This window comes from Mytilus californianus, unplaced genomic scaffold (assembly GCF_021869535.1).
Source record: "Mytilus californianus isolate M0D057914Y unplaced genomic scaffold, xbMytCali1.0.p SCAF_6, whole genome shotgun sequence".
Taxonomy (NCBI): domain Eukaryota; kingdom Metazoa; phylum Mollusca; class Bivalvia; order Mytilida; family Mytilidae; genus Mytilus; species Mytilus californianus.
The window spans coordinates 99566696-99583446 of NW_026262712.1; the positions used below are offsets into that span (position 1 = coordinate 99566696).

At 30.7% G+C, this 16751-nt stretch overlaps 1 protein-coding gene across 5 annotated transcripts in view; it reads left to right on the forward strand.

Moving 5' to 3' along the window:
* Nucleotides 1–1432: 1432 nt before the first annotated feature.
* LOC127705818 (uncharacterized) overlaps nucleotides 1433–16751 on the forward strand; it is a 29289-nt gene continuing 13970 nt past the window's right edge. Inside the window, exons 1-8 of one of the 5 annotated variants that reach the window (XR_007984040.1) lie at nucleotides 1436–4511; nucleotides 4948–5025; nucleotides 9949–10006; nucleotides 10572–10904; nucleotides 11587–11628; nucleotides 12064–12183; nucleotides 15546–15599; nucleotides 16326–16415. Coding sequence is in view for 1 of the 5 variants with exons in the window: in XM_052210173.1 (XP_052066133.1) it covers nucleotides 4971–5025; nucleotides 10572–10904; nucleotides 11587–11628; nucleotides 12064–12183; nucleotides 15546–15599; nucleotides 16326–16415 (694 nt within the window). In the remaining 4 variants the exon portion in view is untranslated. Of the gene's footprint in view, nucleotides 4512–4537; nucleotides 5026–9948; nucleotides 10905–11586; nucleotides 11629–12063; nucleotides 12184–15545; nucleotides 15600–16325; nucleotides 16416–16751 lie in introns of those variants that run through there. The other 4 variants (XR_007984039.1, XR_007984038.1, XR_007984037.1 and 1 more) reach the window with 4 other exon arrangements.

A 16751-nucleotide genomic window follows, 5' to 3' on the forward strand; every position in this document is an offset into this window, starting at 1 on the left:
CAGCAATAAATCGAGTTACATGTAACTATACTAGTGTAATTTAATGTGTTATTCTTGTTTTGGTTTTAAACATTTGTAGTTTCGATATTATCATTACTCAGAATGAAGGTTTTCATATGCAATAAGTGTATAGTAAAACTTACCTAAACCATTAAACGTAAACGACATGTGTACAATAAATACAATTACAGCAAGCATAGTGAACATGGTAAAGGTATCTAAGATGAAGGTCACTATAACAAAAAAAATTAACTAGAATAATAATAATAATAAGTATAAATAAAAAAAATAATGGAACAATAACAATATGTCACCCGACCTCCGTCAGGGTGACATAACTATCAGCACAATTAATACCCATTAAATATTTTGTAGTTATCAATGGCTTCATTCCTAGCAGATAATGATGGTACAGTATGTGATCTCAATATATTAATTGTTTAAAGTAAATGACACCTTCAACACGAATCCAATCAGCGGACTTGAAATTCTCTTGCATACAAAAAGTTTGTACATTGATAAATTTCATTCCACAGTATTATGGTACCGATTACAATATGAGCTCTTTAAGCTCCTTATTTTTTTATATTGATTGCAGGATTTGTTGCTCGTGCTGTGTGGATGCTGTAGAATGTCCCCATGCTTGTAGTATATATGCCCTTATATTCTACAGTTATGGATTTTTTGCATGTGAGAGAGCTGTCTATTAATAGTTTTTATTATTTCATTTTTTTTTATTTCTTTAAATTTAAGTTTAGGTTATCATATACATCCACTTCATTTGAACTTTGGTGGATAGTTGTCTCATTGGCAATCATACTACATCTCCTTCTTTTATATCTATAAGTACGTCTTGAATAATTCACTTTAGGTACGCCTTAGACCAAAGTAAACTCAAACGTCCATACAAAATATCTATGAACACTTTTATAAATACTTTTTAACTATCCATGTTTACGAAAGCATTCACTTCATAATAATTTTACATTCATTTTATGTAACAAGTAATCAAAACAGCTCGATAAGGACAGGAAATTCACTGGCAACAAATGTTTCAACACATCAACTTCATTTTATTGTTGCATACATACATTTAAGTTAAAGTGTCTCTTTCGACAATCAAAACTTCTTAGTTGTTAAATGCTACGCATTATTCAGGAAAACGAAAGTAAACAATACAGAAAAATGTTATTTGCTTAAAAGAGGTAGCTATCATTAATAAAATAGATTGTTATATATACATATATTTTAAACAACACAGATTTACCAGTGTATTTTTGAAACAAGTAAGGAAAAACTAACCTCAAAGTTGCTACAAAAACAAGTTGGTATTTAAGATGTGCTCATGTGCAACGATTTTAACCACTTCCGTCGTTTAATGAAACAACTTTGTTTTGCTTGTTTTGCTTGGGTAGTTTGTAATGTGATACAGAACTTTAAAATCGATCGTACGATTATACCAGTCGGAACAATGACATGATTTGAACAAACATATAAGGTAAGCAATCGTAATGTTTTCAGGTTTGACAAAAGTTCGTGGCGTTACTATTTTTTAATATTTTCTAATTGTTTCAGTTTTACACGAGCTGAATTTGAAAAAAAAAGCATCATATTAATGATAATAAGAACATGTCTACTCAGAATGATCGATAGCTGTAGATCTATCATTCAACCAGGAAGAATTATCCAGTATCATTGTACAGAATGTAAATACTGAAATAACCAATTTCATATCAGCAGTTGCTAACGGTCTAAAGAACCTAAATCTAGTATCAGAAACTTTTAAGTTTTGAATCCTTTTCGCATTCCGAACTACAGTATACACAATCAATCATCAGAATGACATAAGATTTAATTTTCTTGTTTCATTTCCTTTGGATTTATTTGTATATTTTATATTGCTGTTCATTTTACCTGTTCATTTTCATTTCTGAAAATAAGAGCGTGCAAATAAATACGTTCGAAAAAGACCATGTACATTTCTGAAAAAAAAAAATCAGAATCATGTACATTACAATCAAAGTTACAAGTAGACTAAGTATAAATACAAACAATATCTCAAGGCCAACAAGCTAATATAATGATAAGGAGATGTCGTACAATGTATTATTTCCAACAACAACAAAAAAACGGACAATGATGTAAACAACTACAGTTCATCACGTACTTCAACAATGAACAAAAATAAATTTACACTTTATGATTTCCGTCCGTCCGAATCGTTTTTTTTTCTCTCTCTCTCTGGATTTACCTTCATCAAAACGCTCAGTCCTTAACATTTGAAAGCCAGGGATGGAGATGGAAAAACGCGTCGGGGGATTTATGATCATAAGGGACCAAAAACGAATAGCAAATATTCAAAGTAGGACAATTTTGCCAGATAAGATTGTGATACTATTTTTATTTTAGATAAAAGTTGGTAAATATTTTTTTGTTTCTTGTAGAATATATACAGTAGTTTATTAAAGTACAAAATGTCACGTAATTAGCAGAGACATACATGTAATATGTATTATATGTCTCTGTAATAAGTAACAAGAAATAATATTTCATGTCAACATTATAATTTGAATTAAAATGTGACATTAAAACTGCTCATGCTTTACGTTTTTACATCGCGATGACCGTGAGGGCATTCCGATGTATTGCTATCGCCTAGATTTCCATTACGTAACTTTCGTTTTGGGTTTGTAACCGATCTATAAACTTGATAGATACGCGATATTAACGAGTGCAAACTAACATTCCATATCGTTTGTTATAAATACATCTCGTCAATGAATACTGATAAAAATATTTTTGTTTAGAACATAAATTAATAATATGAAAATGTTTTGTCGTTAGATATATATATATAAGTAAAAAATCATTGATAATATCTATGCACACGTACCGAAAAATTGTGTTAAAGCATGCGGAAGAATATCTCAAGAACGTTTTGAGACAATCCCGGAAAGGACCGGTAACTCTGTTATTGTTTTTGCGGGAAAATATGAATGCCTACTCATATCCAATCTTTTAGAAAAATCGAATTTTTACAGAAGAGTGTCCACCATGCACTTGCACTGCACTATTATTAGAATAGTAGAATAGAATGATATACAAATGGATGAATATTATATTTACATATAACTGTTATATTGATATAATATATAACAACAAACCAGTATATACTGATTTGTATCAGTACAATATAATAGTTATTACGGTGAGGTTGAATTTCATGTCATTTATTCATCATCCACGCACGAACTTGTCTCAGAAAAAAATATATCTTTGTACATTGACCTCAGTTTCAGGTATAGAGATGTGATTTTTTCTGTGTCAAGTGCTTTTGATCATCCACAAGAACTTGCGGTCATCCGATGTTCAGTACTTCATTACTTTGATTTTTAATCAATTTTAAAATTAGTTAACTTTACCTTTCCTGTACCCCTTTGTTCATGCTTCTTTTTCTCTTTCAAGTGCCTAACTGGAAACAATTTTGATATTCACTGATCAATCAAACCTTTGTATATATTATAGTAAACAGACTGTTACTCCGCCTACCCATTGAATTCAGGTGTCACTCTTAATTACAATGTCAGAGCAAACAACCAAACAAAGTTTGCAAGCAAGGCATTTAAACTCTTGTTTTGCATGCTATATTATTTCAACTGTAATAAACTTCTAGTTCATGCAGTTACTCTACGAATATATTTGCCAAAATCCCAAATTAATACATACCTTAGAAAATGTTAGACCATCATTGGAACATTGGAATCGAGTACCCAAATGCTGCTTTTAATATTTTACATTTTCCTTTTTTTTTTGAAAACGAAAGAACACGACACTGTGTAGAATTTTCTGAACTAATGTTTGTTTTCTTTTTGCGATGACGTTGTACGTTTTCTCTTCGACCTATAGAGTTTTATTGCTCCTTTTGATATCGCTAATTTCATGTTCGGAGGAGAGTACCACACGATAAATCGAAGAAAGATTAACAACACCACGATGCAAAAAAACCTAAATTTTGTCCTAAAATTACTACATGGAAAACTAACGATAGAGCTTTACAAAACACATCCAAAGTATGGGTAAACGTAGTTGTTTTCAAAGGGTTAGCAATTCCTGTTTGACTATGACCATTTGACGTGATTCTCAATGCATAAGAGTGAAAATAACATGAATTTACGAATGTGTTGGGTTTAGTTCACCAGCCCACGTGTAAGACTAAAAAATCACTTTAGTAAAGAAATAATTCATGAGGTTTTTTTTTATTTTCAAAATAAATTGATGTACTTATATATGTTAATATTTTTAATTGTCATGGAAAATAACGTTTTCATGAGAATTTTCCGTTTTTGCTGAAGATATGCCTTATTCATAAGATGCATAACTATAAGTTATTCATTTAGTTTTGTTTATTATGCCATTTCATGGGCCAAGATAGAATTCAAGGTGGCAATAGGTATCATATATTTAATGAACAACTACAGATCTGTACAGTACTCGTTGATTTTCGGTTAAAGGTAAGAAAAAAGATATACAGACATTGTTTTTTATCTACTTACAATTTAGATCAAGAAATAAACAGATAAATCATATTATATCTGATAACGATCGCTATCCAAACAAAAAGAACCATAACCAAAGCAAATTCTCGTCAATTACGCCTGTGTTGAAATTATTTGCTTATGAAAATTATAATGAACATAAGGATATATGGGGATGTGTGTAACGGACAAACGAAAACTTACATCCACATTTTGTCTTGAATATCCAAATATATCGGAAGTCGTGTTTAAATATTGAATGATTTTGTTCAGCTATTATGTGGCTTACTTTATTACCGATTTTTTTTTTACTGCGTTGTGAACAGATGTTCCGGAAAAGCTGTACTTTTCTTTATAAAGGATGCTAACTAAAATAAATAATGAATATAATGAATTTTCTCATATTTTGCAGTCAATATAGATAATTAGTCACAGATGGTAAAGGGTGTTCAAAGAACAATAACACTACTCGTTCTATTTTACATAAACGGTAAGAAAACAACCATTCCATATTAACATGTTTATATGAGTATATATCTTAACAATTAAACAGATACATTATACAATTATTGACTTTTGATGAGGTTGATACAATGATTTATCAACCCCAGAGATATGATATTCACCGAGGCCAACGGCCGAGGGTGAATGTCATATCTCTGGCGTTGATAAATCATTGTACATGTATCAACTGAAATCAAAAGTCAACAATTGTTTTATTATATGACTCCAATTTTCTAGTATTTGATCAAGATACTTTTAAAACTGCTCCTGTTTTTATACTAAATATATCATTTGCTTTTGCAGTTGCTAATTTTCATAAGTTGAAATATTCAATAAAGTTTACTAAAAAAAAATACAACAAAAAACAAGAAGAAGAGAAAAAAAAACCGAAAACAAGAACAGTTGGAAAGCAAGTTCTTGGAAACGTCCGTTGTCGTCAAGCTCTATCAGCAACAATAGCAGGGGGAATTATTTAGGTGGCGCTACAGTCGTCGGTGACGTCAAAAAGTCCGCGAAATAAATCGGCTAAAAAATCTACGTTTAAACTATTTTTTTCAACTTGTCATGCTTTTATTATAATTGATTTTTAAAGTTTGTAGATTTTGGGAACAATATAGTTTCAATACGACATTGAAACATTGTCGAAAATAACTTTTATTTGCTATTACATTATCCTGTCCGTTCTAAAAATGATCAGCCATCTTTTTTGTTCGCCAAAAACATCGAATTTATATAACTTGACGTTTGCGTATCCAAATACGGAATAGAACGTTAAAAATCTTAAATGAAACCGGGTAACCTATTTCAAATTTCTACACAATTATGTAGCCATCATTTTTTACTATTATACATCAATTTTGGTGACCACCAGTCATGTCAATTTGTACCTGGTTTTGGCTGCGTTTCTACTTCAAAACAGTAAAGTTGAACTTCTTTTCATTGTACCTGTTTCCAAAGTACTCTATTATAAAATACTGATTTTATTATAGATATGAATGAAATTGTGATTAAAAACTGTTGTTTTTCACAATTCCATACGATATCTCCATTTTAAAGTAATTAAACCCCTTTTTGATCCCCTACACAAATTGACGGTGACATTGTTTTCTTTTTTAACATACGTCATATATAACGTTTACAAAATATGTGTCAGGGTCATGTGCATAGTGAAAATTTACACATTGGACAAGTGAAACAACAAACAAAGTTCTTCTTTATGGCGTTTGAAACTATAGGTCTAAGAAAATTTCATTTATACTGGAAGCAAATATGACAAATTAATGGTGGCCTATGGATAAACAAAAGCACAAAAATAGCAATAGAAAATGCATTGCAAAGACAATTTCTGGAGGAAAAAACATATGAAAAAAGGAAATGCAGGTCAGTTAATAGTATAGTATTTATATTTTATAAGTTAAAAACCTTGCTTATCAATTATCTCTTTACTAAGTAAGCTACATTAATAAGAGCAAACACTAGCTTTTCAAGTCAAACAAGAGATTAATTTATAGAGATGTGTGCTAACAAAATTGAATTTATTCAAATGGCAAAATCTTGTCAAATTTAATCATCATTGATCATTATTAAAGTAAAATGCACAAGATTTGTCATGCCAACTTTCATTTCTGAGATTAATATCCAATTATTCAGGTAAAATATACAATACTTTAGTTTTATTATAAATATGTAGAGCAGCAGATACAGCAACCTGAAGAGAAGAAGCCCCAATTTTTTTTCAAAATGTTTACTTTCATAATCTATAAAATGCAAAAGTTTAAAATAGCCTTCCAAGACGTCATAATTATTTGGACTATAAAATACCCTGAGAAATTGGACAAGGGCTACTGTGCTAGCTAATCTAATAGTTAAATTTTACATAATAATGATTTTAAAATTCAGAATTATGTCACTTTCACTTATAATTTTAAGCCTTTTTTCTTTTCAGAATTTTTGTCATTTTTTTTGTAAACTTATCCTTTTTCTGTATGATATTTTCTAGGCAGTACTGTACTGTTCAACTAAGAAACATAAGCTTGAGTTAAAAGGCTTTTTCACTTTGAAGAAACTAAATTGTGACTCTTGGTCCCACTTTATTAAAATATAAAATATAAATCGTCAGTACTATTTTTTTTCAGAAAGATTATTTAAATTGTATACAGTATGTTTTATTGAATTAAACATTGTTAGAAGTAGTTACATTAGGAGTGATCCCATATCCTATTATAAAAAATTACAAACTGAAAGTAAATTTCATCAGCCAGGGCTAATTTATATCAATTCAGCTAGGTTTCTAGATCTAATTTTTACCAATTTTTTGTCTTTTAATTTTTACCTGTAATCCTTCTCTGAAAAGTAGAGAAGTATCTCTTCTTAATATTATAATAACATAGTTGTTAATCGACTTTCTTTCATTTCCTTCTTGATTTTTGTAAAATAAACTCCTTTTTATTCATTTTGGTGGGTTTTTATTTTTGACTGGTGATATCAAGGGGAGATAACCACTTGCACAAATCGGCAAAAAAACCACCGCTTCGTGTTGAACATAACTTGAGGTTTGCTATTCCAAAACTGTATTGCCTAGATATTCATATCGAGTGTTTGTCTAAATGAGATGCTTTATTAACGTAAATTTAAATTCAGCCCATCATTTTTAGTTTCCTCGAAAATATTTAGATTTTTCGATCAGGAGCCTTGACAATTTTCACACAAACTTCAAGTTTGAAGATAAAATAAAGAATAAAGGACTTTGAGTTGATGTGTAAGTTTTGACGAGTTAAAACTATGTATATTCAAGATTATTTTGATCAATAAGTTTTTACTATGACAGTGGTATTTTAGTGAGTAAAAGTGAGGTTTGTCTCATCCGTAGTTGTACAGAATTTTCACGGTCACGTGACTATTGTTGCTGATAGACTTGGGGTCAAACCGTGACCTGCTTTCTAACTGAGAAGTAAAAGAAAAAAAAACGGAATTTACATGACGTCATAAACCTACGTCATTGACGTTGCCTTGGAATATCTATATTTAGGTACACGGACGCTGTTCCAAATCTTATGTACCTCTTGTGATTTTTGCCGCGGTGAATATTATACATTTATTTCCTGTGCCGTAGGGAGATATGAAGATTTGTTCCCCCTAGAATATTCATATTTCACGAGGGCATTGCCCGAGGGAAATATGATTTTTCGAGGGTGAGCAAATCTTCATATCTCCCGAGGCAAAGGGAAATGAATGTTTTATTCCACTGCCTATGCTTTGTTTACTATCAATACATTAAATATTATTTTGCATACATCTTTTTTTCTTATCCGCTTGTTTTTGTAAGTCAAACTAAACACGACATACCCATTGATAAACAGTAAGGATCAAAATTTAATTATAAGTCTTTTTGTTTTATCGTCTGAAATAAATTTGAACATGATAATGATTTTTGCTATCGCTATTTTAAGAAGAATAAGAAGTTCAAAACGTTATGTACATTAACCGCGCGTAACGTCGCACGAAGTAATCCCGACATTTCAGAGGAGAATATGATCCTCAGAATAGAATATGAAGATTTGTTCAATGACACGTGGGATAGTCTCAACCAATCAAATATTGATTAAACTATCAATATGTTTAAACAGTGGAATAATATACATTTATTTCCCGTGCCGGAGGGAGATATGAAGATTTGTTCACCCAAGAATATTCATATTTCCCGAGGGATCTGCCCGAGGAAAATATGATTTTTCGAGGATGAGCAAATCTTCATATCTCCCGGGGCAAAGGGAAATGAATGTTTTATTCCACTGCCTATGCTTTGTTTACTATCAATACATTAAATATTATTTTGCATACATTTTTTTTCTTATCCGCTTGTTTTTGTAAGTCAAACTAAACACGACATACCCATTGATAAACAGTAAGGATCAAAATTTAATTATAAGTCTTTTTGTTTTATCGTCTGAAATAAATTTGAACATGATAATGATTTTTGCTATCGCTATTTTAAGAAGAATAATAAGTTCAAAACGTTATGTACATTAACCGCGCGTAACGACTCACGAAGTAATCCCGACATTTCAGAGGGGAATATGATCTTTAGAATGGAATATGAAGATTTGTTCAATGACACGTGGGATAGTCTCAACCAATCAAGTATTGATTAAACTATCAATATGTTTAAACAGTGGAATAAAATGTTTTATCAAAGAGGATTTCCTATGATTTTAAACAATGAGAAAACAGAAAATTTATAGTCATATAATAACATGTTATAAAACGTTGACAATCTTTACCAAACTCTGCAAAACAAACGACATTCAAAGTAAACTCTCATTGATGAAGCCTATGGGGATTTGTTTTCTTTTTTAATGGAAATAAAAGAAATGTCACCATGAACATAATTAAATATAGGGTATACGTGATTGATACAGCAATCCATTGAAAGAAAACAATAGACATTTATTGTTATTTTAAATTCGACGACACGGATATGTTTGCATAATTTCGTGATTAAAAAATCCATGAAGCTTAATATTTCTGAGAAAATGAAACATAAATTTTACTTTTTGTAATTACAACGGACAAAAGTTCGCCTAGACCACCAAATTGTTCTCTTATTATTTTTTGTAAACTCGAGCATTTAATAAAAAAAACATTGCCAGTTTGGTTTTTATTTCAAATAAGAACACTCCGTATGCATGAATTCCCACCACTTCTGGTACCCATGTAAAAGTTTCAACTACCAATTGTTTGCATAGTAAAAAATTACTTACATGAGAGTAGATTGCGCAATTTTTTTTCCTTCTGTATATAGAACCAATAAATATAAAAATGAAAGATCCATTTCTATGCTTCAAATATCATTATTTTTAACTAAAGATTTTTGTTTGCATTGAAATGTAAGTTTTGTTTTACACAATAGTACAAAGTACAAGTGAAGTGATTGGTATGTACTATTTTCACATGGAATCCGTAGTACAGTAAGTAACTACTGGTTTAAAATGACATAACACCAAAAGATGCATTGAAGATTACAATAAGTCTTTTGTTTTGTTTTATTTTTACTCTTTGAAAGTGTCATATAAATAAACTCATATCTTGCCTATTTTCCACTAATATCGTTAAAATTTAAAGCTCAATGTGTACTGATTGTAATAAAATACTTAATACCTGAAATTCAGTTTCTGACAAGAAGACCATACACTTTCATCAAGACTCTTCCTGCTTTGTTTTTCTTTATATAAAAAGTAATATTGTGCTGTATTCATTATTTTAAAAGAGGAATATTCAAAGTCAAAAGATTGGAGAAAACCATATATATGTATCAACACTTTGAGAGGGAGTTATTCAATATTCAATAAAAATCTGTCACAAAGTACCAAATATGTCAAGACCAACATCAATAATATATCAAATGAAGTAGTTTTAGATGTGTTGTTCAGTAAGTATTTTTATTCAAATGATATGCCGAAATAAAGTAAATTTAGAAAAAATGTTTCATATGCTATAAAACTTAATACTGAAACAGTTTTTTAAATATTGCAGTTGTGATCAGTAGTTGTAGGAATGATATATGTTTTACCTGGAAGGTTACCGTAACAACTTTAACGTTAACCTGTAAAGTTGATAATTTACACCTGAGCATTTATATTGGTGATCCTAATGGTAAATTACAAGCTGACTGTTTACCACCAAGCCAGCCAAACAATTGTGAACCGTACTATAAAAATAGCAGTGTAATCCAATATAAATCGACAAATGAAACTGTATTTCAAGTAAATGGTTACATAGATTATAGTGTTAACGGAAATTGGACATGTAGGCATGGAACAAGAAAGGAAATTGCTACGGTTGAAGTATCTGTCTTGAGAATAAAGGGTTTGATTGTATTTTCAACTAACATTAAGAAAAAAAACATTCTTGAGAAAAATTTCAATGATACATGTTTAGCTGCTAGTTATCTTCTTTATCTACCAATGACATGCTTTTTAGACTGTTTAAATTGGTTATATAGTAGTTGCGTTCATGGTCATTTCTTCACAATAGATACTGTTCACATTTCAAACAAAACTCGGGAATAAAATTCAACCATTTACATTTTAGTTGGGCAATTTAATTATAAAACAAAAATTTACGACTGTGGTAGAAAATGCATTTCTACAAAATGAATCCAATACGAAAGCGAATTGAAAGAATTTTCCAAATTTTGGGGCTTTTGGATGAATGTTTTATCATAATATTATTAAATGGAATAAATATAGATAAGTCTTGACAAACGCCTGTTGGTGTAAGAATCAAAGTGATCGTATCTTGAGTGTTTACTGTATATGTACCACAACCTAGACAATCTTTGTATTACATTTATCTGGTAACCTGTACATTATACGTGGCATACACACTATTGTACTATATCATAAATTATCAAACGATTTTATATATATTGAAATTGTTTATTTTTTCTAAAATGACACATTTCTAGTTTATTATGCTTAAGGCCAATATTTAATACCAGTATTTGAAAATAAAAAAAACATTGAGCATAGGAATATCTTCTTTTTAGGCGAAAATAATGAAACTGCTAAAGATATTTTATGCCAGATTGGTAAGTTTTATGTTTTGATTAAAAATCTGTGAGTAAACAAACGGGTTTAAACCTTAATTTGTGTATGTTAATGCGTGAATTTTTGATTCCTCTGTTTTTTTTTTTTTTTCTTTTTCTTTTTTGAATATTTCCAAAGAATCGGCTTGAAATTGGCATGTCAATAGATGCAAATTACATTTGAAAATAATTGTTCACCTATGTTCAATACTCTTAAAACCATTTTTAATATATAGATCAAGAGAAAAGTCTATGGGAATCGTAGTAATCCAGAACGGAGAAAGACCGGCTGTGTTAACAGGGTTATGCATCTCACATGCATGCAAATCTAGAACCGGTAAAAAATTCAAGATAAGAATAGGACAAATCTGTCAAATTCAAATCACACTACTATTCTATAATGATAAGTCATGATTGTTTTGTTTTTTTTAATCACAGATTTTGATTGTACCAAGTCATCGCTACTGTGGAGTATGATAAGTTATTTTTCTTTCGTGATGATCTGCGTGGTTCTTATATCAACAGGTGTACGGATTTGTAGCTTCCGACGTGCGGATGGTAAAGTTCTATAACTGTAGCTCGGAATATAAATTTTCTGTATTCAAAGATTGGTATATGCTTGGTCGTCATTAAATGTATCGTCAATGTATATTGATGCAATGATACAACATGATACAATGGTTAATACATAATTTTGAAGGACTTTCATGAGTTTCACCTTATTTTAGAAGTATGCATGGTGAATGCATGATGTCCAATTATATATGCATACATATTTACAATTTTATCTTCTGACACAATAGAATCATGTGCAAAACAGTGTAGCCGAGACCATTGATTGGCCCTCTAAAATATCCCATTGACTGGGTCAGATTAGGTGAACGTTCGTCTGTAACGCCCACAACTCACGACGTATTTATTATAAACATTTAAACTGTGGGGTTGCCAAAGGGTCTCAGTATATATACGTACTACAGTGCACAGTATATTATATACATATTTTATTTGCGATCATAAAATGTACGAAGTCGTCCATTACTATGTAAATTGGGTCGATTAAAAAAAAAGCTGAATATGTTTCTGTTGCCAAGGGTTTTTCACAAGTATAGTAGTTAGCAGAAAAGATCATCAAACTATACATTATACTGAACTGCGGCCAAGCTTAGCGAAAGGTCGTGCAACATAATCAGTCAAACAAACTTTATTAGATTAACTCGTTAAGGAACGACCGTTTTCATTGGTCAATTCAAACCTTCGACCTCACACCTGCGAAAATAGAACACGCGTACTATAAAGCTGAATGGACTGATCAGTATTCACGTAGCCGGTCAAGGTCGTTAAAAACTTCCATCGTCATATTCACGTACATGATTGTGTTCTTGATTATCCCATGGCAATTCTAGCTTTTATACATGTGCATGAAAATTTTTAAACTTTAATCTTAACAGTCACGTCGAAATATTTAATTCAACTGTCTCCTCTCAATTGGTTCTTGATTAAGGGAGCTACCATTTTATTTTGATTGGGGGTGGGGGACTTGGATGAAACATTTTGTCCTGCATTTTTTTTAGTTGTTATCTCTGTCCTGTTTTTCTATTTTTCAGTCTGTTAGGTCCTGACTATATTTATTAGTTTATCCCGATTTTTTTACATAAATCGTCATCCTGCCTTTTTTTTTGTCAAGTTGCTCACCCTGCCTTATCTTTTATTCAATGGACTTGATGAATTAACGTTGTACTTGAAATGAAACCGTACTTAACTACAAAAATAACCAAATTACATACTAAAGATATTGCTCGATTTTTATAGTAAATGGGTTTGTGTTATAAACTGTCACGTTCATTATTCATATTCTTTCATAAGTTTTAGGATAGTGTGATTTGTTTCTGATTTAGTTTACTTGATTTTGAAAAAAAAATCCCGAAATTCTAAGTAAATTCAGAACATGTAACCAGCCATGCTTTGTTCAGAGAAAAAATGGAGATGGCAAACCATGGCACAGTGGAAGGAAATGTACTTTATAAACTCCAGCGATATACTTTCTTAATTTATAATTAACTGTTTTGCTATCCTCGGTTGAAAATTATATATTGTAAATATTTAAATAGTTGCATAGAAAACAATCAGTTTTAAACAGTGTGGTTATTCACTAAATGTATTGATAAAAGGTGACTCCATTTTTGTACATACTTTTACAGTAGTCATCCTTAATTTCTTAATATTTCGTTTATAAGTTTATCATACATGTATGATTTTGTATTTCATTTTAATACGCACGCATGCCACACTTTACTTTGGCGGATAGTTCAACAATGTTATGCAAAGCTCTATTCTTACGGTATGACTGAATTAAAGGATAAATTTTCAACCAATTAAAATCGAAAACAGTACATTTATATAGTTCCTTACAAACTACGACATTTCTCACAAGTATTTATTTATTTTTTAGTTCCACACATGCAAAAATAAAATCTTCGCCGATGAAACATTTCAAACCTTTTTACACCAACATGCCTTCACTGAATTCATTTGAATTTCGTGGTGACCATGATAGTACATTGCATAGTACATCTATATTCACGTGCACACATGATACGATCTTTCGGGGACAATTTGCTCGTTTATGACACGTCATTTCTGAATGACCAAACGCTTAGCTACTTTATTTTCGTTTTATAGCATGAAAACAATAAAAGAGGAATGTGCAACCCATCATAAATTTGAAATGGATCAGTATTATGAGATCCTTATTATAAGTAACTACGACATTGTCAGGATAATAACCTAGCGTCAATATGAAAGAAATTAAAGTGGTTCATACATTCATCCGTATAAAAGCGGCACATGTATTTTATTTTATCCTTATATTTTTCATAGTGCGGTACACATGGTACAAGTGCTGCATGCATAAAGAATATTACTTAACACAAATTATTAGTATAATATTTCGACCCCACTATTTGAAATTCACAAAATACTTATTTAATTATTTCGACCAAAAATCATTGTTTTTTACGTTCGTAGTAACGTAGTACATTCCATTGTCGGTCACCTGTGTCAATTCACGTGCACACTACAATTGTTGTTGTATTTAAATCTTTCGGCCAATGAAATGAGACGTTACAAGTTGTTTGTTTGTGATACGCCAGAATGTTATCAATGAATTATCAATCGCTAAACTTGACTGTACCTATTCAAAAACGTAAATGCAAATTTCACAAGGCTTGATCCAAATAGCCTTTTTACTGTCTAATAACTTGCAAGTACGAAAAAGACAGGAAAGAAGTATATTTTGTCTATATGTTTTGTGTTAGCACACTTTTTAAAGTTGATCAAGCATTCGTTCTAAAATAAAATTTTGACCAGATAAAAGTTAAAAGATGACATAATTGGACAACCGCAATTGTTAAATCGCTTTGACGTCCGAAAAAAAGATAATAATCAACACATCCATTGTAACTTTTAAAGCCAGTTAAATCCTTTTTGCTGAAAGAACGTCCGATATCATAAAAATTCATTATCAAAACATAACAAAAACACAAGTAAAGAACGTTTAAGTATTCAATATAAATCAAAACACAAAGGTTATTCCTGATTAGTTTTTCGAATTATTTTATTTAGGCGTTGAGACCCTTTGGTGACCCCACAGTTTAAATGTCTATAATAAATACGTCGTGAGTTGTGGGCGTTACAGACGAACGTTCACTTAATCTGACCCAGTCAATGGGATATTTTAGAGGGCCAATCAATGGTCTCGGCTACACTGTTTTGCACATGATTCTATTAGATGTCGTTTGGTATGCTTAAAACAATTAACACGTCCATCCAAGTTCAGAACACTGACAGCAGCTCTGACATATAAGCCTGTATACGTTATATTATTACATGAAATTTGAAGTGATGTGTACATTTTTTTACAGATATGGTGAATAAACTTATCATAAGGGTCATAAGAAACCAGACTAAACTGTCAGGTGTGTATTATATTATGGAGTGTTTGTAAATCTCCACAAATCGTTATACTGAAGTATTCTGAACTGCAATATATAAAGGAAAAAACAGATGGCGGTATAAACACCAATGCGAAGGTAACCAAAATCACAAAAAAAAAAAACAAAAACCAAACGAGTTGAATATACGGGTCTCCAACAATAGACAAGGTATCGATTCAACATGTCAAGCTCTAAGCTTAAAAAGAAAGTTTTGAATCAATTTAAAAGAGCTTACTAAAAAGTGTTTTTGGGGTTTGTTTGTTTCTTTCTTTGTTTGTTCCTTCTTTTGTTTTTCATGTAATTTCTTCCTGTTCTTGGGTTGTTGTTTCATTAACGTTTCCCATATCCTGTTTATTCATATGTATAAAAAAAAAAGAACAAAGTGTAAAAGTCGTTGAAACAGCAAACCAACACAGCTTGGTTATTATCATTGACAACTATGAACTCGTATTTTTTTTTTAAATTTGACTCTTAACGTATCTTAAACTTTCCTATACGGTTAGTGTCTTTTTTGTAGTTACTACTAGTTCCCAGACATACATAACCAGAGTACGGGATTCAATATATTACGTTATCTCATGTACATCAGGACAAAAGGGAATTTGAAATTGAAATTGACGTAAATATCTACAAATTATTTTTTGTTTACTAAAGCATTAACACAATAACAAATATCCATAACTTCGCTTATTTCAATTTAACTTTCAGTTTGCAAGAGGATATTTTTTATCATATTTACTGTGACTTTTTTCTCCCTCGTGGTGTTTTCGAACATGCTGCACCAGAAAAGGTGTCCCTGTAAGTATTTGATATTTTATAATTAATTTTGGTATACAAAGCATAGTTGAAAATTAGTGAACATGAGTCACCTACAGTAATAATACTAAGCAACGTTAGACCATTCCATGGGAGAATCAAAAATGTTCATACAAAAAGGACAAGAATATGACAAAGAAAAGATAAAAGATAAAAGTACAAATAACACCACACAAAACACCAAACGGAAACTAAAAGTTGACTACTATGAATACCTTAAAAACTAAAGTAAATTTAAAAGCTTCGAAAAAGAAGGCAATTGTTTGCTTCACTATTGCAATCGTTTATGTAATTCATGACAAACATTTTTCTGGCAAT